Genomic DNA, 27,269 nt, shown 5'->3' on the forward strand with positions numbered 1-27,269 from the left:
ACAACAACTCTGTGGGGTCAGGTTTATGATCCCCATAAAACAGAAGAAAAATGAGGCTTAAGGAGAAGAGATGTCACACAGCTGTGACAGTGTCAGAGTTTGGGCTATGATCCCAGGTTTGTGGGACCCCAAAGTAATGCCCTTAATCAACAGACTTTTGAGAGAGATTTTTTTTTTTTCTTTTGGAGTCAGGGGGAGCAATGATTTTTAAAGGTGTTTTTTTAATTTTTAATTTTCTCAAATTCAGTTAACCAACACACGGTACCTCATTAGTTTCTGATGTAGTGTTCAACAATTCATCAGTTGCATATAACACCCAGTACTCATCATATCACGTGCCCTCCTTAATGCCCATCACCAGGTTACTCCATTCCCTCCTCATGCCTCCCATCTCCCAAAGGTGTTTTTTTAAATAAAACTTTTTATGAAACTCTGCTATATAAAACAGATCGTGATGTTTTATTGGTTTTAATTTATTTTTAGATATAAAGTATAACATACAGTAAATTAAAGATAATTTCAGGGGTACCTGGGTGGCTCAGCGGGTTAAAGCCTCTGCCTTCAGCTCAGGTCATGATCCCAGGATCCTGGGATTGAGCCCCGCATCGGGCTCTCTGCTTGGCCTGGAATCTGCTTCCCTTCCTCTCTCTCTGCCTGCCTTCCTGCCTACTTGTGATCTCTGTCAAATAAATAAATAAAATAAAATAAAAAGATAATTTCATGTATAAAGTAAATAATAAATATATTTTTAAAGATTTATTTATTTGATAGAGATCTCAAGTAGGCAGAGAGGGAGAAGCAGACCCCCTGCTGAGCAAGAGCCCAATGTGGGGCTCCATCCCAGGATCCTGGGATCATGACCTGAGCTGAAGGCAGTGGTTTAACCCACTGAGCCACCCAAGGGCCCCCATAAATATATATTTTTAAAGATTTTATTTCTTTATTTGACAGACAAAGATCACAAGTAGGCAGAGAGGCAGTCAGAGAGAGAGAGGAGCAAGCAAGCTCCCTGCAGAGCAGAGAGCCCGATGAGGGGCTCGATCCCAGGACTCTGGGATCATGACCCAAGCTGAAGGCAGAGGCTTTAACCCACTAAGCCACCCAGGTGCCCCAATAATAAATATTTTAACAATGAAGTAGATGGAAGGAGGTTACAACACCCTTATTACCTCCGGCATCTACTACCCGCCCCCCTCCCCGCAATTTGGGATTGTTGTAAAGTAGTGAGGTAATTCTGATCTTCTAGAGAAATCTTAATGGTAACATTTTAAAAAAAAATTTACTTGATTTGCAGTCTCAGAATACACTTACATTTAATAACAACAACAAAAATTAAAACAAAAAACCGTTACTCCGAAGTTAGCCCAGGACTAACATCACCTTCACTGATCCTCTAGTTAGCCATTTGCAACTCCTCTGTGATGGAGGCCAAATTTAACACGCCCGAGAGCCTCAATTATTTTAACTGCAGTTTAAAAAAAAAAACAAAACCGATTTGCTAATGAAATTTTTTTTAAGTTTTTTTTTTAATATTTTATTTTTATAAACATATATTTTTATCCCCAGGGGTACAGGTCTGTGAATCACCAGGTTTACACACTTCACAGCACTCACCGAAGCATATACCCTCCCCAATGCTAATGAAATTTAAATCGATCCTTTGCGGAGTTCCAGAGGCACTTCCAAAAACTTCTGTTGAAACTCACTGCGTGCCCAACTTTGCACTATAGAGCGTCCTTCTGCCCTAACTAGAAGTTTGACACTTTCTCCCTACCTCCGGGGTAGGGAGGTCCTAACCCGCGCCCAAGGTGCAACTGCTCTAAGGGTTACTTAAACTCACCGGGAGGAGAGAGTAAGTCCCCGCCCGAAGACATTGATTGGCAGGCCACGCTCGGAGCGGCGATTAAATTCTTAGCCAGTCTCTGCCCAGGTCCGTCCCCTCCCCGCCCCAAGGGCGGCCTGGGTTTGTTTTGGCGTAAAACGCGCGCACTGATGACGTCAGGACGCTGACGCCTGAGGATGGCGGCGGCGGCGGTAACGGCGGCGGCGACCCTATCCGAGGTCTGGAGAGGGTCAACACAGCCGCCGAGACGCCGAAGACCCCGCCGTCCGCGCGAGGTGAGGCGGCCCGGCCCAGGGCGACGGCCCGACGGGCGGGAGGGGCTGACGACCTGCGGCCACGGTCGCTTCCTGGCGCCCTGGGCCTGCCTATTCCTGGCCAGCCTGGAGCCCTCGGCCGGAGTCCGGTGTGCCGGGGCCTACGAGACTGGGGAGCAGGCCAGGCGATGGCTGCTCGGGATCCCTGGTATTCGAGGCTGGACGGGCCTCAAAACATTCTGCTGTGCTGGGTAGCCCGTCTCTGGGGCCGCGTGGGCCTGGTGGACGTGGTCGGCTTACCTGCCTGCTGTTCAGCTAGTCAGGGTGAACTAAGCAGGTTGTCCTCACTGCCTTCTCGTGTCCGGCACCTACTTCACACCCCTCCTTTGCGACTGAACGCTAGCAGTTGTCGGGGCAGCTGGTCGCTTTCCTTTTCAGGCTGGGGAAAAGGCTTGAGCCTAGCCGGGTTGCCTGCTCCGCAAGCCATCATCCTTCAGCTTGTAAGGGGAAGCCAGTTCCCTACGCCCTCTCCCTCTCCACGAAGCTGCTGAAGTTAAAAATTCCCACCTGAAAATTTGAATTAAGTCCTTCTCTACCAGAAACTGGATCCTGGTGCCTATAGGATGAAGTCCAAGCTTCATAGCAAAGCGCTCGGGGCTTCTCATAATTTGGCAGAGGCCTAACCTGGAAGTCAACACCAGGGCACTTCTGCCTTCTGTTTACAGTTTGTTGTGAGCCCGCTGTGCTCAGTGTTTTGATACCCTTGTACTTTAGATACGCATTTTGTAATAGTCTTCTTTACCCCCATCCCAGTCACCAGAATGGAAAATTTACATCTGTCCTTTAAAATCCACCTTAGATTTCATTTACTTTTCCAAGGGAAAACCCTCCCTTGCTTCACATGTAACCATGGCTCCTCTGTACTTTTATTCATGTGACTCTGTTGAGTATGTCATGTTGTGTCATGGGATGGTGGGTCTGGGTCTCCTGTCTACATCTGAGTGCCTGGCTTTGTGCCTGGCGTAGGAGCTGAATGGACTGGGATAGGTTGCTGGTTTACGACTAGGAACAGATTCACTGTATTATTGAGCCCCTGTCAGGGGCCAGGATCTGACAGGAGGACAGCAAATGTGTATCTCCTGTTGGCACATGCATACATATTTATGTGGTAGGTGGGGCCGCCTTGTCAACTTTGATGGTTTAAAATCTCTTGGCGTCGTTTTTCAAGATACAGATTCAAGAATCTCACTCTCTGATATTTGGGTTCAGAACATCTGGAATCTGCTAGGAATCTGTATTTTGAAAAAAACACCTCAGTTGACTTTTACTCTACTCCCTGGTTGAACATCTTTGTCATTGCACTAGACATCTGTTGTGTCTTCTATGTCCAGTGGGAAGGGCTGGCTGTGCCATGTAGTCTCATTGCCCATACTTGGGAAGGCAGTATGATTTGCTGGTTAGTAGTATGGGCTTTGGAGTCAGAAAGACTTGGATTCAGTTCTTGTTTGTGAGATTTTGAGGTCCTTTGAGTCCTATTTTGCTCATTCCAGAATAGCAGTAATCAGGCCTACTATGTGTGGTTGCACAGAGGAGTGAGAGTACATACAAGATGCTTAATGCAGTTCGAACTCAGGAAATGGAAGCCACTGTTATTACTAATGACTGTTTTTCCCAGAGTGTGTCCCTTGTGAAAAGGCGATCTGAGGAAGCCTGTTTGCTCTCCAGACTGAGCCTCATGTAGAAAGCTGCCTTATATGACTTCCTCAAGGTGATTTCTGCTTATCAAGGAAAGCTCTGACAAAACTGTGCTTCTCCTCAGGGTAGTTGCACTTGGTCATTCCCCTAGAAGATGTTTGGAATGCTGACTCACTAGAGGGTGGGTTTGTCACATAAGCACTTTGTCCCCGTTTAATTGGAAATACTGTGCTTGTTAAGATATATAAATGAGCTAGAGAAAGTGCAGCTCTCAGGAAACCTCTTGGCCTCTGACACTGAGCTAGAGTTGGATCTAGAACCTGGAATGGAGTACCCCTGCTGATCCTACCAAGGAATCTGAAATAGATACTGGGGATCTCTGTGTTATGTGGGCAGATTTATCCTCTTCAGAGCTTCCCGACGGTGTGATAAGAATGGGCATTGGTGTGCCAAAGTACTGAAGCCTTAAGCTTCCAGATAGCCCAGAACAGTTGTCCCTCTCAACCCTGGGGCGCACAGAGAAAAATTTGGGAAGTACAGCCCTGGAGAAACGGAAGCAATTCTGCTTATCAAGAACTAGAGAGAGACTTACTTATTTGAACTCCTTTTCCTTCCAAGAATCTTACTCAGTGACTATTAAGTGGATTTGTGTTGGCTAGGTCATCCCTGATCTAATTCTTGGGACAGCCTTCTGTTGCCGTGGTGTCGGATATGATGCTAAAGTAGAAAAATGTGTTTTCATTTTGGTGGGGCGGGGGAGGGTGGAATTATCTTCGAGGGTCTCCTTCCAGACTGCCAGTCTTGAAGTGGCCTCACGGGGCATCATAAGAGAGACTCTTGGTGTGGAACCATTTGTGCATAAGTTCCTTGAGAGCAGAGATTGCGGCAGGCTTCTTTTTGTCTGTCACAGCTCCTGGCTGAGTTCTTGGCCCACAGCGGGAGCTCAGTAAATATTTGTGGGTTGAACCTTGGGATTTTGGAAGGAGATCCCAGGTACATTGCCAGAGTCTGTATTTCTGATGATGGGATGGCCAGTGGGTGGGATGTCTTAGATGGAGCTGGGGCCGTGATGAAATGAGGACAAAGCAAACTTTTGAACTTTCTTGCTTCTCTCAGCCCTAAGGCTGGAGTCTCTGCCCACCAGTTACTACCATATAAAGCTTGGTACCTAGCTGGAGTCCTTGAGTAGTGTCCTGAGTTACGTTACTATAAGAAGTCATAACAATTTTTATTACAAAGTAATATTTAAAGTTAGGAGGTGCCTGGGTGGCTCAGTCATTAAGCGACTGCCTTCAGCTCAGATTATAACCCCAGGGTCCTGCAATCCAGCCCCGCATCAGACGCCCTACTTGGGCGAGAAGCCTGCTTCTTCTTCTCCCACTTCCCCTACTTGTGTTCCCTCTCCAGCTGTCTCTCTCTCTGGCAAATAAATAAATAAAATCTTTAAAAAAATACTTAGTGTTAAAACATAGGAGTGAATGATGCACAGTGTCTTTAGACACAAACACTAATAATTTGGTATGTATTCTGACCCTTTAAAAAATTCATATAATAGTCTCTTGTGTTTCTACAATATATATTTTTGTTAAGTTTAAAAATGTAATATATGGTGATGATTAAAAAAAATAGCAACAGCACAGGAATATATGAAATGAGAAGTGAAAGTCAGTCTTCAGTCTTCTTTCCTTCCTTTTTTCTTTCCTTCCTTCCTTCCTTCCTTCCTTCCTCCTGTTCCCTTCACATTTACACACCCTAGAGGCAGTCACTGTCAATAGTCTGTCTTTTCCCTTTCCAGGATATTTTTCCACATATATGTCTGTCTTTTTTTAAACCCTTGATTGGACATATGGTTCAGCTACTATTTCAACTACTTATTACATCGTGGATTGGGTCCTGGCACGAAGCCATTCAATAAAATTGACTGGTATCTTTCTTTGTCACTATATATGGATTTACTCCATTCATTTCAATAGCTTCAGAGTGTTCCATTATATGAATGGATCTTAATTTATGTAATTATTCCCTTACTAATGGATATTTGGGTAATTTCCATTTTTTCATTATTATAAAGAACATTGCCATGAACTTGCCTCTACAAATATATCTTTGCATACTCATGGAAATGGTTTTATAGAATTATTTCTGAAAATGGAATTGCTAGATGCAGGGTCTGTTTCTCTGCTTCAGAAAGCAGACTCACATAGCTCCCTCTAAGGTCGCTGAGGTCCTTGTTTGGGAGTTTTCATGTAAAGTGACAAGCTCTTTTGCCTGGTGTCTCTGTTTGCCTCATGCTGGTTAGAAGTGCTGTTTAGCAGTACTTATTTCTGGGATTACTGGGAGATTACTGCCTACTTCATTTTGATAGGTAGTCTTTCAATACAGAGATCTTTGCAGGTGAAAGGTTGCAAAGCTCCTCTGTGGAGAATAATCTTAGGGTTCACTACTGGAGAGGGCAGGGTGCTTATGGGCCCCTGCCTGGGACACAGCCACACACTCGACTTCTGTGGCCAGGAAATTATTTCAGGATCCATCCTAGGCCTCTGTCCTCTTTCTCCCATGGGGTCAAATTGGCAGCTTGTGGACTAATTTGCCTTGGAGTTCGGTTAACAGTCTGTAAGGCAAACAGACCTGAGAGCTCTAGCTTCCTTTGTTACCGAGAACATTTACACAGGCACCAAGGGAGCACAGCTCTGGTTTAATCACCCAAATGGCCTCTTCCTGCCACTTGAAAATTTCTGAGGTTCTGGGACTGTTGACTTGCAGCTAATAGAAAGCCAAGAGCCAGACCACCTTTCATTTGTTGTAATGAACATGAACGCCTGCTCTGAGCCCAGCACTTTGCTGGGTGCCAGGGAGCTCTAGAAACCTGAGAAGTGGCCTCTTTCTTCAAGGGGCTAACAACTCTAGTGTTCTGAGGCAGTCTGGAGTACCGCAGTGAGCAGCGTGACCTGGACTATACTTGGAATGGAGGTTTCATAATGCAGCCCTTCAGAAAAGGTCCTCCGTAAAGGCTTGTTGATTCATCAGCTGAGTGTTAGGAGGAAGGATAGAGACCTTGACCAGATGAGGCAGAGCTCTGCTGAGCCTCCGGCACTTCCAGAATCTCTTCTGTGATGGAAGGAACTCTGACTGGCCATCACTGTCTGAAGTGGCCGTGGTCAAGTTTCTACTTTCCTTGGCCTGTCATTTGGTAGTGTGAACAGTAGTGCTGAATGCTCGTGCCCACTGCCACACTCTAACATGCTTGCACTCCTCAAGGAATGCTTGGGATCAGGCTGGGAATTGAGGGAGTGGAGACTGACTCTAGAGAGTTCTGCAGTTCTTTCTGCAAGATGTGTTAGGATTGATGTCGTGGAAGGGGATGGTGCCTTGTGATAGCTGGCATAGTATGACCTCTTGAGTCTTCTCTCACACCCTAGTCACTGTGCTAGGGACATACAGAGAGGAGCAGGGGCAGGAAAATACTCTGCCCTCATTCCCAGAAGTTTTGTCAGATTCCTTCCCTGTCCCCCTGTCTGCCTTTTCACCTGACCTGTGAGTGGCGGGAATTTAACTGATGTGATTGACATGTGGAGTGGCTGTGGGGCTGGAGCAGCCTGGAGGCTGTCGGCTGTTACCCCTTCCCAGAGCTAGCAGCTTCTCTCCTGCACTCCTCCTCCGCAGTTGGGAAGGTGGAGTACCAGCATCAGCTTGTCTTGGAAGAGTTTCTAATTGGAACAAATGTGGGAGAAACTATGTCCCAGGAAGGAAGTAGGAAGGTCAGAGAGGGATAATCCTTGGCTCTCTCACTGCTGACTCGAGATCCTTGTGCAGGCTTTGTTTGTTTAAAGTGAGAAGTCAGGCCTTTTCTTTTGTAAACCTTAGTGTTTCTCTTGAGGGCCAGGCTAGATGTGCACATTTAAACAAAAAGACCCAGTGCATATGCCTGGAAACAGTTACTTATTTTGCGGATCTAGGGTGTGGCCTTCTCACCAGGAAGAAGACCTCTGTGTGGCTGTGTGGGGTCACCTGGCAGTTTGTCTTCGCTCTGGATGGTGGTAGACGTTGCTTGGGGATCAGGAGCCTGTGTTCGGCTTCAGGAACTCTAGCCCAGGAACTGTCCTTTTTTCCTGAGCTGTAGCCCTGTATAGCCTTGACAGTCTTGTGTTTTCCCCAAAAGAAGAGATGCAGAATTCTAGTTCCCAGTTCTGATCTTTAGCCTCTCTAGAAAGGAACCTTGTTTCCAAATGCCTTTGTTTAAAGCTGATTTCCCAAGCTACTATGTGGGATCTGCTGGGCATTTGGATGCAAACTGCAGCACATAGGGAAGAGCCTTGTGCTGGTGGAGCAATCTTCCCCCCTCACACGAGGGAAGATAGCTCATTCTGCCGAGAGTCATGTTGATATACTGATTAAAATCTGAGCCCTTAATCTGTGGTCTCCCGACTCCTCCTTTTTATCTAATTGAGGTCTTGGGTATGTTTCAGTGATGAGCTTGTTCCTTGAGTTAGCCACATTGGTCAGTATCATCACGTTAGAATCTGGGCCTTGACTCTCTGGAATCTGGTGGCCTCTTTGGGTTCTCTGTGACCTCCAAGCTGCCATAGCAAAACCTGCCTGGGTCTTCTGCTGCTGCCTTTGATGGGATCATTTGCTGGGGTTGGGGGTTTCAGGTGTTGCCCTGTTGGCCCCAGGCACCACCCTTGGTCAGCCATGGAATCTCTGTCATTGACTCTTTTTAAATGTCAGTTTCGACTTTAGTGTCATACAGATGTTACACATGCACTGCAATACACCCAGAAGTCTCCCACAGCTTCGTGGATCTGCCCCTCCTGCTCCATTGCCAGCCCTTCAGCCCAGGAGCCCAAGTGAGGGACTAGAGTGGGGCCCTCCTTTTCACTCCTTATGTCTTACCTTCTGTCCTTGTCTGTTTTCCTGCTGACATCTCTGCATTCCCCCCTGCTGTCTGGGTCACCACCTTCCTCAGTGGCCCTTTTAACCTACTTTGATCTTCCTCCAGTTCTGCCTCACACTTTTTTTTCTAAACACAGACCCATTGCCTCTTTGTAAACCCTTTTGTAGCTCTGGTCACCTCCCCGGAAGGTCCTGCTTCCTCACCCTAACTTGTGGTGTTCTCCACAGCTCAGTTCCTGCTGCTTCCAGAACTTCAACCCACCCTGCCCCCAGTCCTGTCTTCATACTACCAAACTACATGTTATCAGGTGCAAGGTATCACCCTGGGCCTCTGAATCTTTGAGTGTGTTTTGCTCTCTGCCTGAAACACCATTCCCACCTTTCCTCACCTGACTCATTCTTACTTTAAATTCAGTGTGGGGGTCACTTCCAGGAAGCTTTCCCTAACCCGTGTGTCACTCTACATGTATTGTTCTTTCTCAAGCCTAACACCGTGCTATATTGAAATGATCTGTTTTTATGCTTTTTTTCTTTATTTACACTCTGACCCTGGTGACCATGTTTTACTTAGGTGTCTGTGTGTGTGTGTTAAAGTATAATCTGCATTGGACCATGTCTTACTCATTCCCCTATCCCTAGCACCTAGTTGATGTTTGTGAGATAAACTGAAATATATATGGATCTCTGCCCCTAGTTTCTGGCACAGGGATCCTGAAAACCCTTGTAATCTCCTAAGTGATAAGAGTATGAAGAGTGTCTCTTGCTCTCATATTTGGGCCTTGACCCCAGTTCCTGATACGGCTCCTGAAACCCTTGCAATTTCTTGGATGATAGGAGTGTCTTTTGCTCTTATTTATTTATTTTTTTAAAAAGATTATTTATTTATTTGACTGACAGAGAATACAAGTAAGCAGAGAGGCAGGCAGAGAGAGAGGAGGAAGCAGGCTCCCGGCTGAGGAGAGAGCCCGATGTGGGGCTCGATCCCAGGACCTGGGATCATGACCTGAGCCGAAGGCAGAGGCTTTAACCCACTGAGCCACCCAGGTGCTCTAGGAGTGTCTTTTGTTCTAATGAGATGACTCTGAATGGGCTCCCAGGTGACTCCTAGATGGAAGCTGATCACCAGAAAGACTCAAGGCCTGATTAGAAGCTTGGAATTTTCAGCTCTGCCTTCTCTTCACTTGAGAAGGGAGTAGGGCCCAAAATGGAGTTAATGATCAGTCGTGACCATATGATGAAGTCTCCATAAAATCCCAACAATAGGGTGTTTGGGGAGCTTCTGGGTCGGTGAATACATGGGAGTCCTGGGAGAGTGGGGCACCCAGAGAAAGCAAGGGAGCTCGGTGCCCCTTCCCACATGCCTGGCCTGCCCTGTGCATCTCTTCCATCTGAATGTTCACATGTATCTTTTTATAAACTGGTGAGTGTAAATGTTTCCCTGAGATCTGGGAGTTAAGAAACTCAAGGAGGGGATTGTTGGGACCCCAATCTATGGCTGGTTGGTCAGAAGCACAGGTGATAACCCAGGCTTGTGACCACTGAAGTATGCTTGAGGGAAGGAGCAGTCTTAGGGGACTGAGCCCTTAATCTGTGGTGTCTGATGATATTTTTGGGTAGACATTGTCAGAACCGAGTTACATATAGGACATCTGCCTGCCATTACAGAATGCTTGGTATGAGGACTCACCATACATGTGACTAGAGGTATCAGAAGTGAAATGTTCTTGGGGCGCCTGGCTGGCTCCAGTCGGTGGAGTGTGTGACTCTTGATCTTGGGGTTGTGAGTTTGAGCCCTGTGTTGGGTATAGAGATTACTTTAAAAAAAAAACAAAAAACTTAAAAAAAAAACAAAAGAAGTGTTCTCTGTGAAGGTAAAGGAGAGACATAGAGTGAAGAAATACACAGTATGGAAGAACTTTATTTCCTTACACAGGAAGGAAAAAAGCTGGTTTTTTTTTTTCCTCTTTACAGTGTTTAATAAATGTTTGATCTGAATTGATAATTTTACCCCTAATTCTATATGTCATAATCAGTAGGAAATTCTCAGCTCTCTCCTTTCACCCATGGGCCTCTCAGAAAGATTTAGAGAAGGATGGCCAGGGTAGAAGTGACTTCTGGAAAGAAGGACCTCGGCACTTCACCTTATGAAGGCCCCACCAACCATAGTTTTCATGGTTGGAACTTGTCTGGGAAGCAAATGGAGGAGCTCTTGGACTATCATCCCAAGGAAGCAGAGGACCCTAATCCACAGGCTGAGTCACATCGAGATAAAACTGTTAGCGTCCTTTCTGAGCTCAGGGTCCCCTTTGTCTCTTGAATGAAGCCCTGACTAGTTTGGTGGCTACCTGGTAGCAGTGTGCCAAGGTTTGTGGTCCTAAGTTCACTGGGGTTGATTTCAGCCTGCTCGGGAATTGTGTGGCATTTCGGCACACGATTTTGGCGTCCGTGTGGTGAGCCGGGAAGTGGAAGACCCTGGAACAGGGTGTTAAACTGCCAGATGAAGATGGTGCATCAGCAAAGTAATGGGAACTGTCTAGGAAAGAGTAGAGTTAAGGCAGAGAACCGTGGCAGGGATGGTAGTATTGGCAGTAGTTGTAGGAAGCAGTCAACCCCTGCAGGAGCCCTAGAGGGCTGGGAAGGATCCATGAGGGGCATCTTGGAGAAATGGCTTTCTGAGCCCTGGTGGGTGATAGTGTTGGAGATCAGGCCTCCAACATTCTACACCCCCGTTTCAGAAAAGATGAGTCAGAATAATAAGAGGAATGATTTTAACATTTAAAAAAACATTGAAATTCAACTAGGATAAGGGACCCAGGCAGAGTAGGGAGGAAGGTGGGGGCAGTGACAGCTGAGCCTGGTGCATGTTCCTGCCCCTCGCTTGGGGTTAGAAGGCAGCACAGGAATCGGATCCAGGGAGATGTAAGTCAAGACCATGGAACTCAGGGAGGCCTGAGTGGCTCAGTTGGTTAAGCTCTGCCCACTTTGGTCTCAGGTCATGATCCTAGAGTCCTGGGATCAAGTCCCCCATCAGGCTCCTTGCTCAGTGGAGTGCCTGCTTCTCCCTCTGCCAGTAGCTTCCCCTGCTTGTACCCCTGCTCTCTCTTTCCAAATGAATGAATAAAATCTTAAAAAAACAAAAAACAAACCAAAAAACCACCATGGAGCTCAGATCCAGCCTTTCATCTGGACCCTTCAGCAAGCCTCAGGGGCCAACACCATCCTCCCTTCTAGGGAATCATATTAGGGTCAGGTCTTCAGCTGCATTTATTGAGGGGCAAGGGAGAGGGGATGAGGAGGATGGCTGGTATCCTTTCCGAGATATCCCTGGCTATGCTGACTTGCCCTTTCTTCCGTGTGCATAGGTGTAGACGGGGCACTGCCTGCAGAGCAGGTCCTGCCAACCTCGCTGGAGAGGATGCCCCCGTGTCCGTGATGGGCTGTGGGACAAGCAAGGTCCTTCCTGAGCCGCCAAAGGATGTCCAGCTGGACCTCGTCAAGAAGGTGGAGCCCTTCAGTGGCACTAAGAAGGATGTGCACAAGCATTTCATCACAGAGGTTGACAGCGTTGGTGCTCTCAAAGCTGGCTTCCCAGCAGCCAGTCAGTGTGCAAACCCCTGCTCTGGGGCCCCCATTAGCAGCCACACAGAGCCTCCCTCAGAACCACCACGCAGGGCCAGGGTGGCTAAGTACAGGGCTAAGTTTGACCCACGTGTGACAGCCAAGTATGACATCAAAGCCCTCATCGGCAGAGGCAGCTTCAGCCGAGTGGTCCGTGTGGAGCACCGGGCGACCCGGCAGCCCTACGCCATCAAGATGATCGAGACCAAGTACCGGGAAGGGCGGGAGGTATGTGAGTCAGAATTGCGCGTGCTGCGCCGGGTGCGTCATGCCAACATCATCCAGCTGGTGGAGGTGTTCGAGACGCAGGAGCGCGTGTACATGGTGATGGAGCTGGCCACTGGCGGGGAGCTCTTTGACCGCATCATTGCCAAGGGCTCTTTCACTGAGCGCGACGCCACGCGGGTGCTGCAGATGGTGCTGGACGGTGTCCGGTACCTGCACGCGCTGGGCATCACACACCGAGACCTCAAGCCGGAGAATCTGCTCTACTACCACCCAGGCACTGACTCCAAGATCATTATCACTGACTTCGGCCTGGCCAGTGCCCGCAAGAAGGGTGACGACTGCTTGATGAAGACCACGTGCGGCACACCCGAGTACATTGCTCCTGAGGTCCTGGTCCGCAAGCCCTACACCAATTCCGTGGACATGTGGGCACTGGGGGTCATTGCCTACATCCTGCTCAGTGGCACTATGCCCTTTGAGGATGACAACCGCACCAGGCTGTACCGGCAGATCCTCAGGGGCAAGTACAGCTACTCTGGGGAGGTGAGTCTGCCCTGCTGCAGGGATGGGTGGGGCCCCCAGTAGTGCTTGACAGGGGGATGTGCTCTGAGAGCCATGTTCATGGGGTCAGGCGGGTCATGTAAAAAATGATAACGCGAAACTAGTAGGGTGTCCCCAAAAGTGAGCCCTGTGACCTGGAAGCAGATAATGTAATTGGGATAGGAGTCCAGGAAGCACAGGCAAAGGGTAGGAAAGTGAGGCAGAAAGGGAGGAAGCCAGTAAAGGTCCTCTGGAGGAGTGGACTGCCACTGTGGGCCGCTGGAACTCCCGCTGGAACTCCCGCTGGGGACCCTGTGAATAATCACGTGGCACATGCCTCAAAAGTGTACCACTGAGGGACAAGAAGGTGGGTGGGTTTTATTTTTATTTTTTTTAAAGATTTTATTTATTTATTTGACAGACAGAGATTACAGATAGGCAGAGAGGCAGGCAGAAAGAGGAAGGGAAGCAGGCTCTCCGCTGAACAGAGAGCCTGACGCTGGGATCATGACCTGAGCAGAAAGCAGAGGCTTTAACCCACTGAGCCACCCAGGCACCCCGAATGTGGGTGGGTTTTAATCCACTGACTCCTATAAGAGTTGCGAATTTCTTTGGGGGGAGGGGCATTAAATCCCTGGCCCTTCAGGGCTGTCCTGAATGCCAGCCAGTGCTGAAAAAAGTCTTCAGGCAAGGAAGCAGGGAGACGCGGGCACTGGCACTTGGGGAGCTGTCTGCCTGCACAGGGGCCCCCACAACTGCTGGTGGGCTCAGAGGTGGATAGAGCATGTGGGCCGAGGGTGCTGCAGTAGCTGCTCCGAAGCGCCTGGGACAAGCTAGAGTGACCATGCCCCATTGAAAGGCGCCATTGCTGCTCATCTCTGCCCAGTTTTGCCACACAGCCCAGAGGATCCTCTGCACCTAGACATTCCAGTTCTTTTAAAGAAAAGCCAGAAAGTTTGATCTTAAAATGTTGGAATTCCATTTACATATTTAAGTAATACCTTGTGTGCCCACGAATAGTTACCTGCAGGCCACGTTCAACCAGCAGGCCATCAGTTTGTGTTTTGGATCCGTGGATTGTCCTGATACCTGAGAAAATCGGTCAGGTTTCAGCACTGCTGGGAGCTGAAAGAAGGCACGCAAGAAGGAAAAGCTGGTTGGTCCTTAGGCAGGACGCTCACTGGGGGTGATGAGGCTGACCATAGGCAACAGCAGGTGCTATGAGCCTAGTGGTGGGCTCAGGAGGCTGGTGAGTCACAGAATGTGTGGCGGCTTAAACGGGAGGTGAAGTAAGCTTTGCAGGCCAGCAGGTTTCTGCCAAGGCAGCGAGGACCCCTCCCCAAGGGCCCCCTGCAGAGTGCTCCCCACAGTGTTCCCCGCAGGTGCCCCCCGTTCTTTTTTTTTTTTAAGATTTTATTATTTATTTGTCAGAGAGAGAACGAGCAGGCATGGGGGGAGAAGCAGAGGGAGAAGCAGGCTCCCTGCTGAGTAAGGAGCCCGATGCAGGACTCAGTCCCAGGACCCTGGGCTCATGACCTGAGCTGAAGGCAGAAGGTTAACCAACTGAGCCACCCGTGCATCCCGGCTGGTCCCCTTTCTTTGGGCTGTGCCCTCTCCCCACCCTCAATCCAGCCATCTGTCTTCTTCTGGGTGATGGTCATTTGTCCTTCTGAAGACCATCCAAGTGACCAGGGCCCTTCCAGGGAACCTATATGAGAGCATGTCATGTTAAAGGGTGGCGTTTTGATCTGACTTCTGCAAATCAAGGACCACCCACTTTGAGCTCAGCAAGGTTTGGAAGTGTGTATTCCTCACCTAACAGGAAGTCCCATGGCAGTTAGTGCCTTTCTAGGGGCACTTTTCCTGCCGCTGACACTCCCAGAGTGGTGTCTCGTGTATACTAGGCCCCGTCCAATGGACTTGTTTCCTGAGGCCTACGTCTGTGCAGTTCCCTGTCAGGCTCAGTGGTTTCTGTGGACTTGAATAGAAGAAGGCTTTCTACAGGAGGTGGGCCTTGAGAAGGAGGAGGCTCAGAGAAAGGGACGCTGCTGACTATGCTCAGAATAAACAGGAGACTGGAAGTAATGGAGCCCAGGTTGCTGAGGCTGGGCCAGGCCTGGTGTTTGTTGTCAGTGTTCATTATTGGCTCTGTAGTGCCAGAGGCTCCTTGGGGATTGGAAGCCTCAGGTGGGTTCGAGGCCTGTGGGTTCTTGATAGTGAAGCAGGAATGCAGCAGAACGTGTTGTGGAAGACTCACAGGAAAAAGACTGATGGGGGTCCGTTGGAGTAGTATGATTTGGGGGTGAAGGAACTGGCTCTCCTGGGGCTGTTTGAGGTGGACCGGAGATTCCTGAGAGTGGGCTCCACGTGCTGTTTGGAAGAGGTCTGGTGACCGAATCATCCTGCAGCTCTGCAGGAGCATCCGCTTCTGAGGGCAGAGTGAGAGAGGACTCACTGGAGCGGCTGCCCTTGGGTCCAGACAGGGTGTAGGCTCCTGCCTTCACATCCCGAGGTGGGTCCCAGTGGTGGAGGGAAGTACACCAAGTACCTGGCTCCTGCCCCACAGTCCTGACACTGTAGATGCTCCAACCCCTAGCCCTGGCCCCGCTCTCTGCCCCATTTCCTACACCCCACAGGCCCGAGATGTTTGCTCTGTTCACTCCCCATACTAAGCTATCGCTCAGGCTTTTCACTTGCTCCCAGCATCGGCCTTATAAATTTGACCAGCCGTGAAAGGTTCAGTTCAAAGATGGCTTCCATTTAGAATAGTGGTGACCACTGTGTAGTACCAGACACAGGGTTAAGGGTTCTGTATCCAGCATGTTTACTCTCTACAACAGTGCTGCCAGGTGGGTGTCATGCCCCCATTTTACAGATGAGGAAACTGAGGCTCATGAGGTTAAGTAACCTGTCCGGGGTTTCATAGCTAAGAGCCTGACAGGCCTGGGATTTGAATCTAGGCCATCTTGGTGTCACAATTCTTGGACTCTCCATCGCCACAGTCTGTGTTCCCAGACATACATGCCTTAGCGTGTTGCTGGAGTCCTTGCTGCAGCACAGTCTTGGGCTGCTGTCTGTGGACATCTCTCCTCTCAGGCCTGTAAGGCCCTTGAGGACAGCTTGTGTATCAACACATATGTTCCTGATACTTTCTCTCGGCTTCTGAGGGAAGCACCCGAGTTGTTGGTGATGTCTTAGGAAAGGATGCAAAAGTGAGCGGCTGGCGGGCAGACAGGCGTGGCCCTGCTGGCTGGGAGTGTTCTCTTCTGGGGGCTGGGCTCCAGGAGGAAGTGGAGAGCCTGCTGGAGAGGTGGTTAGTGGTCTGCTCGCCAGACCTGCTTAGGAGCAGCTTTGGGATCTTGAAAGAGGAGGGAGTGCTGGGAAGGAAAAGGCTGTGACAGATGATATTACAAAGGGAAATCTGCATTTTCCCTGGTGGCCGGAGTGGAGAGGACCAAGCCAGGGTCGTGTTGGAAGTGGTGGAGAGACCCTTGTTGGCCAGAGGTGAGGAAGGCCTCTGTGAGTGGGAGAGCAATCTAAAGACACAAAGAGCCACACTGAGAGAGGGAGCTTCTTGTCATGAGAGATTCCAGGAGGGCTGGAGCAGTTATTTCTGAAGGAGTGACACCGAAGGTGAGTCATTTCTGTAAGACCCATACCCGGAGGCCTGTTACGGTCCCACTGACTTGGAGCCCATGAAATGTGATGTTGCCGGCCTAATGCCATTGCTTTTGTCAAGAGTTCTATTCCCAGAAGCAGGACAGATGAAGAGGCTCTTGTGGGATTGATGGCAGAGTGGAGCCATCAGCAGCTTTGCTGCCGGTGGTGGGGGGGGGGGGATTTAGCAGCCTTTAATTGTCGCCATCTGCTGGGGCTGTCTCTGAGCTGTGGGCAAGCCCGGGCCACTGCACTGGGAATGGATGGGCTTGGGCACAGATTCTCATGGTGCCTTGCTCAGGAGAGCGAGTGCTGCCAGGCAAGGGACAGAATCTTGGTGGAAGAGGAAGGCCACCTGCAGGGACAATCTGCCACCGCCTGAGGGATTGTATTGGTGAGAGGTGGCTTTCCAGGGTTGGGGCTCTGGGCTGCAGCCTGACCAGCTGTCCACAGGGCGCCACGGGGCGAGAGCTCAGGGGCAGGGAATTGGACCGTCTTGTAGTTCTGATAGCCCTGCCACAGGGTGAGCGCCCAGAGCCAGAGATCACATTTACTTCCCCGCTTAAAGTGATCCTAACACTTGTCATTCTGCCTTGGGATGTTGAAGATAAAGGAAGGTGCAGAGGATGTTCTGTGTCCTGTTGCTTTCTAGGTGAAGGGGGTCAGCACCTGTGAGGGGGTGGTCAGGCAGCCCGGTTCATCTGCCCTGGTTGGGAGCGGCCAGCTGAGTAGGGAGAGGACCTTGACTCAGAGCCATGGGGAGGACTTCCCCAGGGATGTGGGGGAGCTGGAGACTGGACATGGTGTACAGGCAGCAGATGGAATGCAGGGGAGGCAGGTGGCATGTTTCCAGGCTCATGCTTGGATCCCGCTGGGCGCCTTTAACAGCCTCACGTTCCCACCGCCAGTGGGTGGGGGCTGTGACGGACCGTTAGCTCCTCAGTCTTCTCTTGCTGCCTCCTGCTCCCAGAGTAAGTGGGTGGATTCCCATGTCTGTCTCAAAAGCTGATTGATTCTGAATTGATTTAGAATTCTTTCCTGTGAGGTCTCCCTAAGCCCTTCCTCCTTGCATCTCTGCTGGTGGCTGTTGGGTGTCAAGTGCTGGGTGATGGTGCTGTGCAGTGCCAGGATCCCACAAGGACAAGCAGATGCCCCCATACTTGTCCAGGAGGGATCCCTCTGGAAGGACCATCCCTACTTCACTAAAGCTCCTGGTATTCAGTAGGAATTCAACAAAGAAGTCTCTGTCCTTCATTGTAGGAGCAGATGCTGGCAGTCCAGATCCCTGACTGGTCACTGGGAGGTGGCATGATTTGGTCCAGGGGGCATGGCCTCTGGACCCTCACTGGTCACCGTGCTTGGACATCTCTTGAAGGAAGGCAGGGGTGGCTTCCTCCTGATGGCAGGTTCTTTGTGGAGAAAGGCAGCGTCCCCTTCCTATGCCACCTATGGTCTGCCACTCAGCTCCCTGGAGCCCTGTCCTCTAGGCTTCCCTCTGCCACTGCTGCCCTGGTTACACAGTCCCCAGAGCGCAGTACTCTGCTATGGTGGCAGAAACAGATGCCTGTGTCTCCACATTGCCACACTCAGCTGTTCCTAACAAAATGCCTTGCCCTGACCACCTCCAGCTTCTTATTAACCCAGGGTCAGAGCTTCTCGCATCACTGCTGTCCCCTCTACCCCCAGGCTTCTCCAGCAAAGGGCTGCACCATGGGTTGTGTTCAGAGCAGTGCCTGGTGTGCGTGCCAGCCCCTCCCTCTCCTGCTCTTCTCATTGTGTGTCTCCACCTGGGTAGCTCTGCCCACGCGCACGCCCTGTCACTTCGAGGCTCTCGAGTTCCTGTGGGAGCTGCCATGGCTGTTGTCTCTCCCACGGTCTGACCTCGTTAAATCCGCTGATGGCCTCCCACGCCCATCCCCTCCTACCCCCACTGAGGTGGAAACAGACTCGCAGGTGGATGGGATGGTTAAAGGGGACCTAATCCGACCGGTCTGCACCGGCCCTGCCTCTCCAAACACCCCTTCCTTGGTCAGTTTCTCCCATAGCACAAGGTCCCTTTCCTTCCTTCCTTCCTTCCTTTCTTTTTATTAAAGATTTTATTTATTTATTTGACAGAGAGAGAGAGACAGGGAGGAACACAGGCACGGGGAGTGGGAGAGGGAAAAGCAGACTCCCAGACTGAGCAGGGAGCCCAGTCCGGGGTACAATCCCAGAACCCTGGGATCATGATCTGAGCCGAAGGCAGACGCTTAACAGCTGAGCCCCCCAGGCGCCCCAAGGTCCCCTTCTTGTCCATGCCTGCCTGGCCTCAGTTTGTCTGTCTCCCAGTGAAAGTGTGGGGTCCAGACCGGAGCTTTGCTCCGGTGTGGCCTGGCAGGCTCATCTCTTCACTCATCCTGCCATCCCATGTTGACCACATAGGTGCCCTGAGCCCAGTCCTGTGTAGCCGGGGTTCAGGGACACAGGCTTCTGTGAGGATGACATGCAGGTAAGAGCCACCAGGGCTCCAGACTGTCTCAGAAATTAGAATGGGAGAAAGGTTTTTGGTTTTTGGTTTTTGCAGTGTTTTTTTTTTTTTTTTTTAAAGAACTAGCTTGGCCTCAGCAGAATCCGTGAGTGGAGGGAAAAGAGACCACTCTGCAGCAGGCTCCGAAATCCAGAACCGCCCAGGGCTGTTCCAAGACAGCATTAAAAGTAGACATTACTGAGTTGCCGACACTGGTTGCCAACATGCCCCTGACTCCAGAGTGAGCACACAGCATCCTGCCTGACTCTTGGGTTGTGCCCTGTCTTTCCCTCCTGTCCTTGTCCTTCACTTTGTGGACTCCACAGGGACAGGTGGCGCAGGAGTTCATTTTATTTCCCATCTCAAGTTTCAGAATGCAGCTTTACTAACCTTTAAGTTGTTGTGCTTTTTCTTGTTTTATTTTTATCTTCCTTCTCGGCCTCTTTTTAATACTTTATTATCTGGGGCGCCTGGGTGGCTCAGTGGGTTAAAGCCTCTGCCTTTGGCTCAGGTCATGATCTCAGGGTCCTGGGATCGAGCCCCACATTGGGCTCTCTGCTCAGCAGGGAGCCTGCTTCCCTTCCTCTCTCTCTGCCTTCCTCTCTGCCTACTTGTGATCTCTGTCTGTCAAATGAATAAATAAAATCTTAAAAAAATAATAACATTCTATTATCTTCCTTCTTTTTCTCTCCTCAGGCTCTCTCCCCTTAGGTCCTCTTTCCTACCGCTCAGCCCCCATCCATCCCCTCCAGGTGCAGGGTGGTGGGTTCTTTCTGGTCTGGAAGCTCAGGCACCAGGATGGTGAGTGTCCTGACCAGAGGAAGGGATTGCTGGCTCCACTGCCACACGGTGTCCAGCTCTGCTGAATTTTTTAAAACCCTTTGCCTCGTGGGCCATGTCTGAGTGTGCTGTTCCTTTCATATTGATAGTTCTGCTCTCCTGAGTAAACCCCAAGCTCCATTTCCCAGAAACATGTTCTTTGCTCTGCTCTCGTTCAGGCCCACGTAAGTACAGGAAGGAGGCCCTTGAGGGTGGGAATGCTGGGTCTGAAAATACATCTTGAGACAAAGCTGAGGGAAGACTGAGTCATGGGAGCAAAGCCCAGGCTGCTTTCCTCTCTTCCTTCCCCTAGCAGCTCTTTGGTGTGGCTGACTTCTTTGCCAGAGAACCTTCCCCAGAGTCTTCATGGGCTAGAAAAGAACCCATAGAGGTCAAGAGGTCCAGGCCACTTAAATGTTAGATGCTGTGCTTTTGTTCCTCATGTGCGGCCAAGTGAGGAAGAAAGCTGGGGAACTGTCTTCTTAGAATCAAAGACTGTAGCAACTGGCAGACACTTAGGATCCATTGTATTTGGCTCCTTCATATTAAAAGTGAGGAGGCTTGTCTCCTCCAAGGTCTATAGGGAAGGTAGACCTAGAAGCAGTTCTCTAGGCTTGCAGCCTGATGCTTTAATTTGTCACTCAAATATCATCCAAAGGAGAAACTGGGACTTTCTCTCTCCTCACTTGAGAGTGGCCAGACCTGCCTGCCAGAGGGAGTCTAGGGCAAGTCCTGTGAACTGGGTTTGCTGCTGGAAAGAAGCAGCTGCTTCTCTCTCGGTAGCCTAGGCCAAAGAGCTGACTGGCTCCATCCTTCGTTCCCTTAGCCCCTGGGCTCTAGGCAAGACTTCTGGTAGAGACTTGGGAAGTATTCTTTCCAGGCCCTTGTGACATTAGAGCTAGAGCAAGTAAAGGGGGCCAGGGAATAGGGAAATTCATCCTCTGAGCTGGAGTAGAAAGCCCTTGGTGATTTGGTGCCTCCCTTTGAAGAGAAGGTTGGATTCTGCTGCTGAGGAGTGACTGGTTGCTCAGAAGCGGGGGATGAGGAGGGTGACATTGCTAGGAAGTGCTCTGGGAGAGTTCCGAACCCACTTCTGGCCTCTCTGCTATTCCAACATCCAGAATAGGTACTCTGGGGGCGCCTGCCTGGTTCAGTCAGTAGAACCCGAAACTCTTGAGTTTCAAGAGTTCGTGAGTTCCAGCCCCATGTTGGGACCCACACTGGGCCTACGGCTTAGTTAAAAAAAAGAAAAGTAGGTACCCTAACTACAAGAAGCTAAGGATTCTGGGGGCTACAGACTAGGGAAAATGAGAGCCAACTTGATGGTCAGAAAGAGGGTAGAAGTGATGTCTCTCCTCGCACAGCCTCTCCTTGTCCTTTCAGGATGGGGCCCAGCCCTTCACCCACACAGCTCAGAAGAGGCTCGTGGAAAGGAGGGTGTAGGCCTTCACCCTGGGTATTGAAGTTGTCCTCTGATCCCACAGCAGAGGGAAAACTGAGTTGAGGCAAGGCAGACAGGCATTTAATGTTCCCTTCCATGCCCTGTGTTCTGTGTCAGCCCAGAAACAGGCAGAAGCCTCTGGGAGACTAGTCAGGTGGTACCTGGAGCCTCTCCCTTCTGTCAGCCACTTGAGCCTCCCATGTGTCCCTGACTTGGCTCCCAGTTTCCTGAGGTGAGAGTTCTGTTCTTTATCCAGAGCCAGAAGCTAGAGCTGTGGAAGCTGAAAGACTGAACTGTTTATCATTATTCTTTTTCTCATGCCCAGAATGCTACCCAGCTAGTCAGTCATAGGCTGACAGACATACTCATGGGGCTCCAGAGGCCCACACATGTTGGGGATGCTGATGGGTTGGTCTGCGGGTGTCGAATACTTTCTTAGGACATACGAAATTGGACTTGGCCAGAAGCATGGCCCTGAGTGTGGGTGAGTGTGGAAAGCCTTGCATTTCCGTGCTGCATGCTGTTGGAGGACTTGGCAGGGCCCCCAGGGGCATTCTGACGAGCGTTCTGAGCCCCTGTCTCGCTGTCGGTGGGCTGGGTGGAGGACCACTTTGCTGTGTTTGGCCCGCCTGCCTTCTTGCTGCTAGTTCCTCAGTGTGTGAGGGTTAGGCGGGGTGCCGTCGCCACAGCCTGCTTCTCACGTCAGGATGGCTCAAGTCATGTTGGCTTGGGGGTCTCACCTGGCCCAGCTGCTCACAGCTCTTCAGAGATGAGGAGAGCTAGGGCCTGCCGTAGCGGGCGGGGCTGGCCCTCAGACAAATGAGTTCGTCAGCATTCTGCACACAGCTGCGTGTACCCCATAACTGGTGAGGCAGGCATCTGGGGGAGCAGAAGGCGCAGATCAGTCTGGCTCACTTTGTCGTTAACTGGCTGGCCGCTCGGTGAGCAGCCGGGGTTGATGCCTGGTGTGAGCCTCTGCCGCTCTGGGAATGGATGTGCTTACGGCGCCAGGAAAGGGCTGGTGAGAGGCCCATTGAAGACCTCCCTGGACAAGGGATCCAGTCTGCAGAGGCCATTCATCTGACTGGGTGTGGATGTGAAGCAGGGGTGCCTCTGCTCCATCCTGGCTTGTGAGTCCAGCTTCGCCATTGTTTATGCTGCAGTCTGCAGAGGAGTTGCCTCTCTTCTGTCTTGGCTGGACCAAGGGCAGGGGCAGAACCCATGTGCCAGTTCTGTTTGGCTCTCCTGCACTGCCCGCTCTGTCTTCGGGCTGGCCCACCAAGCGGCCGGACTGAGCTGCGCTGTGTTTCCCAGTAATTGCCCTTTTTCTTCTTTCTCACCAGAAGAGCTGGTAGGGCCCCACAGGTATTCTCAGGACCCAGCCTGCTCGCCTTCTAGGTTTTGCTCTGTCCATCAATGGTCCCATTATGCTGCGCCTTTCCATCTCTTCTAAGTGAGTGAAGGGTTACAGTGAGTGTCTGTGGTTTAGATTGACTGGCCCCTCACAGTGGCTTCTTGTGTTCAGGGGGCAGCAGTAAGCCACAAGGCTTTCTTGAGCTGTGAGCCGAAGCCCGCTGTGGCAGCTGTCTAGTCCAGTCCCGCTGTATGTTAGCCTCAGTACCGGAGCCCTGGGCTCTGGGTGTATGGGGGAGCGCTGTCTGCCCCTCTGTGCCCCCTCATTACTCTCAGCAAGGTACTCATGGGTTTCCCTGGCTGCATGTCCCGAGGCCCTGAGTGCACTCCTCCTGAAGATCATAATCTCCCCAGGAATCACTGGGAGCAGCCCCTGTTTGGTGGCTGTCTGGGAAGGTGGTCTGTCGTTTTCTACCAGTTCAGTTTAGTGAAAGTTGAGATTTGCCTTCCAAAAAGCTACATCTGCAACTAGTCCCACTCCTTCCTCAGGACTCCAGAAGAGTGTTCTCCTTGGAGCCCCCCTCTGTCCCCGGTATATAGTGGAGAAGGGCACTGGGGGTCAGGGAATTGGAGGTCAGGGAAGCTGAAGTGGTGTGTCTGGATGGCTCAGTCAGTTGAGTGTCTGCCTTCAGCTCAGGTCATGATCCCAGGGTCCTGGGTCGAGTCTGACATCAGGTTCCTCTCTCTTCCTCTGCTGCTCCCCCTGCTTGTGCTCAGTCTCTCTCTCTCTTTCTGTTAAAAAAGTGTATAAAATCTTAAAAAAAAAAAAAAGGAAGCTGAATTGGGGGTAGCAGTAGTCAGTGTTAAGTGTGTTAAGTGTGACTGCTAAAGGGATGCACAGCTGCCCTGAATGCGGGCTCTGCGATACTCCTGAATCCCTCAGAGAGTGAGTTCAGGCATTCCCCAAGGTGAAGGGTATCTTTGGGTGGAACAGGCAGACCTCATTTGGCGGGAAGGAGGGTGATGGTGTCTTTGATGTCCCAGCCAAACCTTCCACAGCAGGCTCAACGAAGGTCCTAGCCACCCACCCTTTGGGAATATCAGAGCCCATGGCACAGTGTCCCCAGAAGACAGGGACACAGAGTGGCACCGTGTCTGCCCTCCTCCAGCAGAGGGGCTTGAGGGCCTCTCTATTCCTGGCACCAGGCACGGGGGCTCATCCAGCTTTGCATGGTCTAATGGGAACGAACAATCAACTTGCAATCACTGGAATCATTACTTAGCTCTGGGGGCTAAGAGAAGTCTGAGTAAGTGTCCTTTACCCTGAGAACCTAAGGAGTCAGCCAGGTGAATGCCCATACAAGCTGTCCAGATTGAGGCCCTGGGACAGACAGCTGCTTGGTGTGTGGCTGAGATAAGGCAGTCACGGGGGCATGTAGCAGAGCAGGCTTTGTGCAGTGTCTCCCCAAGGACACAAGGTACCAAAATGAGGCTGTGTAGAGCACCGCCAGGCCCTCCTGTGTGGCTCCAAGAGGTCATAAAGACTGGAAAGGTCACCTGGTCCCGCCTGTCCCTCAAGAGCCCCCTACCCTCTCAGCAGATAGAGAAATCTAGTTGCCTTGAATTATTTCCTTTTCTCCCCATAGCTGAGAGGCAGAGGTTGATGAGGGGAATACCCTAGTCATCCATCGCCTCTTGGTCAATCAGGGAGGGTGGGTCCTCTCTTTGAAGACTAGGAAGTTGCCTGTTAAGTGGCCTGGTATGGACATCCTGGGTTGGGAGCTTAAGTCTGGCCTAGAGTATAGTGGAAAGTTTGGGTCATTCTCTTTAAATCCCCCTGAACTCACAGTAATCCTGGGGTAGGTGGGGCATCTTGACGGGGGCCACCTTCCTGAGCCAGGCTTTGACTCCAGGGCACTTAGAAGTTGGCTGCTTGGGGAGAGGAACATTTCCTTCTCCTATTTGTCGTGCAGACTCCTTACTCAGAACAGCCTCTGCTTGGTGGCCTAAGCCAATGTTGGGTAAGAGGGGGAGACTTGGGAGGAGCCAGGCAGGGCTTTTCTCCAGAGGGAGAGTGCAGGAATGCTGGATGGTTCTCAGTGCCATGGTGGTAGCCTCATCAGGATGGGGAGAGCCAATGTTGAGTGCTCTCATTCTAATGTCTGTTCTTGGCCTCTAGCCCTGGCCCAGTGTGTCCAATCTGGCCAAGGACTTCATTGACCGCCTGCTGACGGTGGACCCTGGCGCCCGCATGACTGCACTGCAGGCCCTGAGGCACCCATGGGTGGTGAGCATGGCAGCCTCTTCATCCATGAAGAATCTGCACCGCTCCATCTCCCAGAATCTCCTCAAACGTGCTTCCTCACGCTGCCAGAGCACCAAATCGGCCCAGTCCACGCGTTCCAGCCGCTCTACACGTTCCAACAAGTCACGCCGAGTGCGGGAGCGGGAACTGCGGGAGCTCAACCTGCGCTACCAGCAGCAGTACAATGGCTGAGCCACCCGGCTGCGGTGCCGGCGTGCCACGGCCCCAGCCCCTTCCGTGTCCCTTCAGCAGCCCCCGTCCTCATCCTGGGCCTGAACCTGGTATGACAGAGTGGAGGGAGCCTAGGGGGCTGTGAGCCCTGTGAATGAGGAGCCTGGCCTGGCACCAGTGCTCTTTTTGGTGGGCAACTGCTCTGCTAGAGGTTGGGGAAGCGGCTGGACCTGGCCTTCCCTTGGCTCTTCCCCAAGACCAAAAGGTGTGAAGTGCCAGGCAGAGGGTATCCTGAGGTCCCAGGACTCTTTGGGACAGTCACTTCTGAAACCCTCTTCACTGAACCTTTTCTGGCCCCCCACATTCCATTGCATCCTGATCTGTGCCCCAGTGAGGGGCCTAGGGAGGAACAAAGCTTGTGCCTTAGCTGGACTCTCAGCCCCTGGCTAAGTCCAAACAGTCTCCCACCTCCCACCCAAGGTCTGCCTTCGTTCGTGGTGCCTCTAGGGACCTGTCCTGGCCCCAGGACTGGCTAGAACCTCTGGTGGTGGGGCCATGGCATGGTCCTTGGGTCTTCTGAACTATGTGGCCATGTTGGTAGCAGGCTTCTCCAGGCTCCAGCCTCTCTCTGCCAATGAGAGACCTCCTGCCCACCAGCCTACTGCTCTCAGTGCCTTCTTTGCAGAGCCCACTCTACACTTCTCTCCCCCTTGGATGCCCTTTCTATTCCCTAGGTGCCTCCTTCTCAACTGTGGGGGATTAAAGGGAGCCCCACTGCTGCTACCTGGGGAATGGGGGCACCAGGGCCAAGGCAGATACCAGGGGCTTCCCAGGGACGGCCCCATTGATTCCAGTGTCAGCCTGGTTCCACCCTTGGTACTGCCCATTGCCCCCCTTCCCTTCAGGCTCTGCTGTTCCTGCCTCACATCTGCGTGAAGGCGCCATCTAGTGTCTGACACGAGTATGGGCAGCCTAGGACTGACCATGTGCTTATCCTTCGTCCTCTAGAGAAACTGGGAAGGAGCTGCTGTATTGAGGAGAGGTCCCAGGCTGCTCAGCCCTCCCCTTCTGCTGAGCTGCTGCGCAGCTCCAGTTGGAACTTAGCCAAACTGTGTGACCTGTCTCTGAACCCTGAGTGTCTGGGGCCCTGGCCTTCTCACAGCTGGCCTTGGCTGGTCCAGCCTGTTCCTCTTTCCTTTCACAGCATTACCCTTCCAGCTTGGGCTCTGCTGAATCTCAGGCTGGAGGGAGCCCCTGCAGGAGGTGGGTGGAATTGGTGGCTGCTTTCCCAGAGGCGTGAGCCAGACCATCCCCATGTCACTCATGGTGCCTCTCATAGAGCCTCCTCTGTACCACCCCACCCCAAACCAGGCTGGAACCCAAGGCCCCTTCCTCCACAGCTGTGTTCAGTGGGTAGGAAGGAGCTGGGGCCCAGCTTTAGCCTTAGCTCGACTGCAGGGCTTCTGCCAGCAGGGAGGGATTGGCCCTCACTGTTTCTCCCAGTGGGTAGCCTTGGGCCAGGCCCTCCTCTTTCTGCATGTGCCACCTCCAGTCAGAAAGAAAACCAAAGAGACCATTCTGGGCCAAGCGAATTGTGCCTTATACATCTTCTCTTGTACCCAGTGCTTGTGGCACAAGGCAACAGAGAGCCAAGGTTCTGTGGCCTCAGAATTTCCCCCATTTTCCCAAGTGTCTCGGGGGCCTGAAGCCCTAGGGATTTATTTCCTCTCTTGTCCAAGGTCGGCCTGGTCCTAAGGGTAAGACAGAGGGCATCTGGAGACTTGGGCCTTTGATAGGCCCACCTGGGCCTTTATGCCATGGACCGTGGCTGGAGAATGTGCAGTTATTTATTTTGTGTACTCCGGTTGTAAATGTATCCTTTGTACTCAATAAACAGGCTGCCCTCCCCAGGGAAGGCCGCCCACCCATTCTGACAGTCCAGGCTC

The 27,269-nt window shown here is 51.3% G+C and overlaps 1 protein-coding gene across 1 annotated transcript; it reads left to right on the forward strand.

The window, feature by feature from the left end:
- The first annotated feature begins 1,981 nt into the window (after positions 1-1,981).
- Positions 1,982-27,259, forward strand: PSKH1 (protein serine kinase H1). Its single transcript, XM_004744469.3, has 3 exons — positions 1,982-2,118; positions 12,048-13,074; positions 25,027-27,259. Exons 2-3 carry the CDS (start codon positions 12,118-12,120, stop codon positions 25,342-25,344), a joined length of 1,275 nt encoding a protein of 424 aa, XP_004744526.1. The 5' UTR covers positions 1,982-2,118; positions 12,048-12,117; the 3' UTR covers positions 25,345-27,259.
- The last annotated feature ends 10 nt before the right edge of the window (positions 27,260-27,269 follow it).

Source organism: Mustela putorius, unplaced genomic scaffold (genome assembly GCF_011764305.1).
Source record: "Mustela putorius furo isolate JIRA1106 unplaced genomic scaffold, ASM1176430v1.1 tig00000174_pilon_pilon_pilon, whole genome shotgun sequence".
Classification (NCBI taxonomy): Eukaryota; Metazoa; Chordata; class Mammalia; order Carnivora; family Mustelidae; genus Mustela; species Mustela putorius.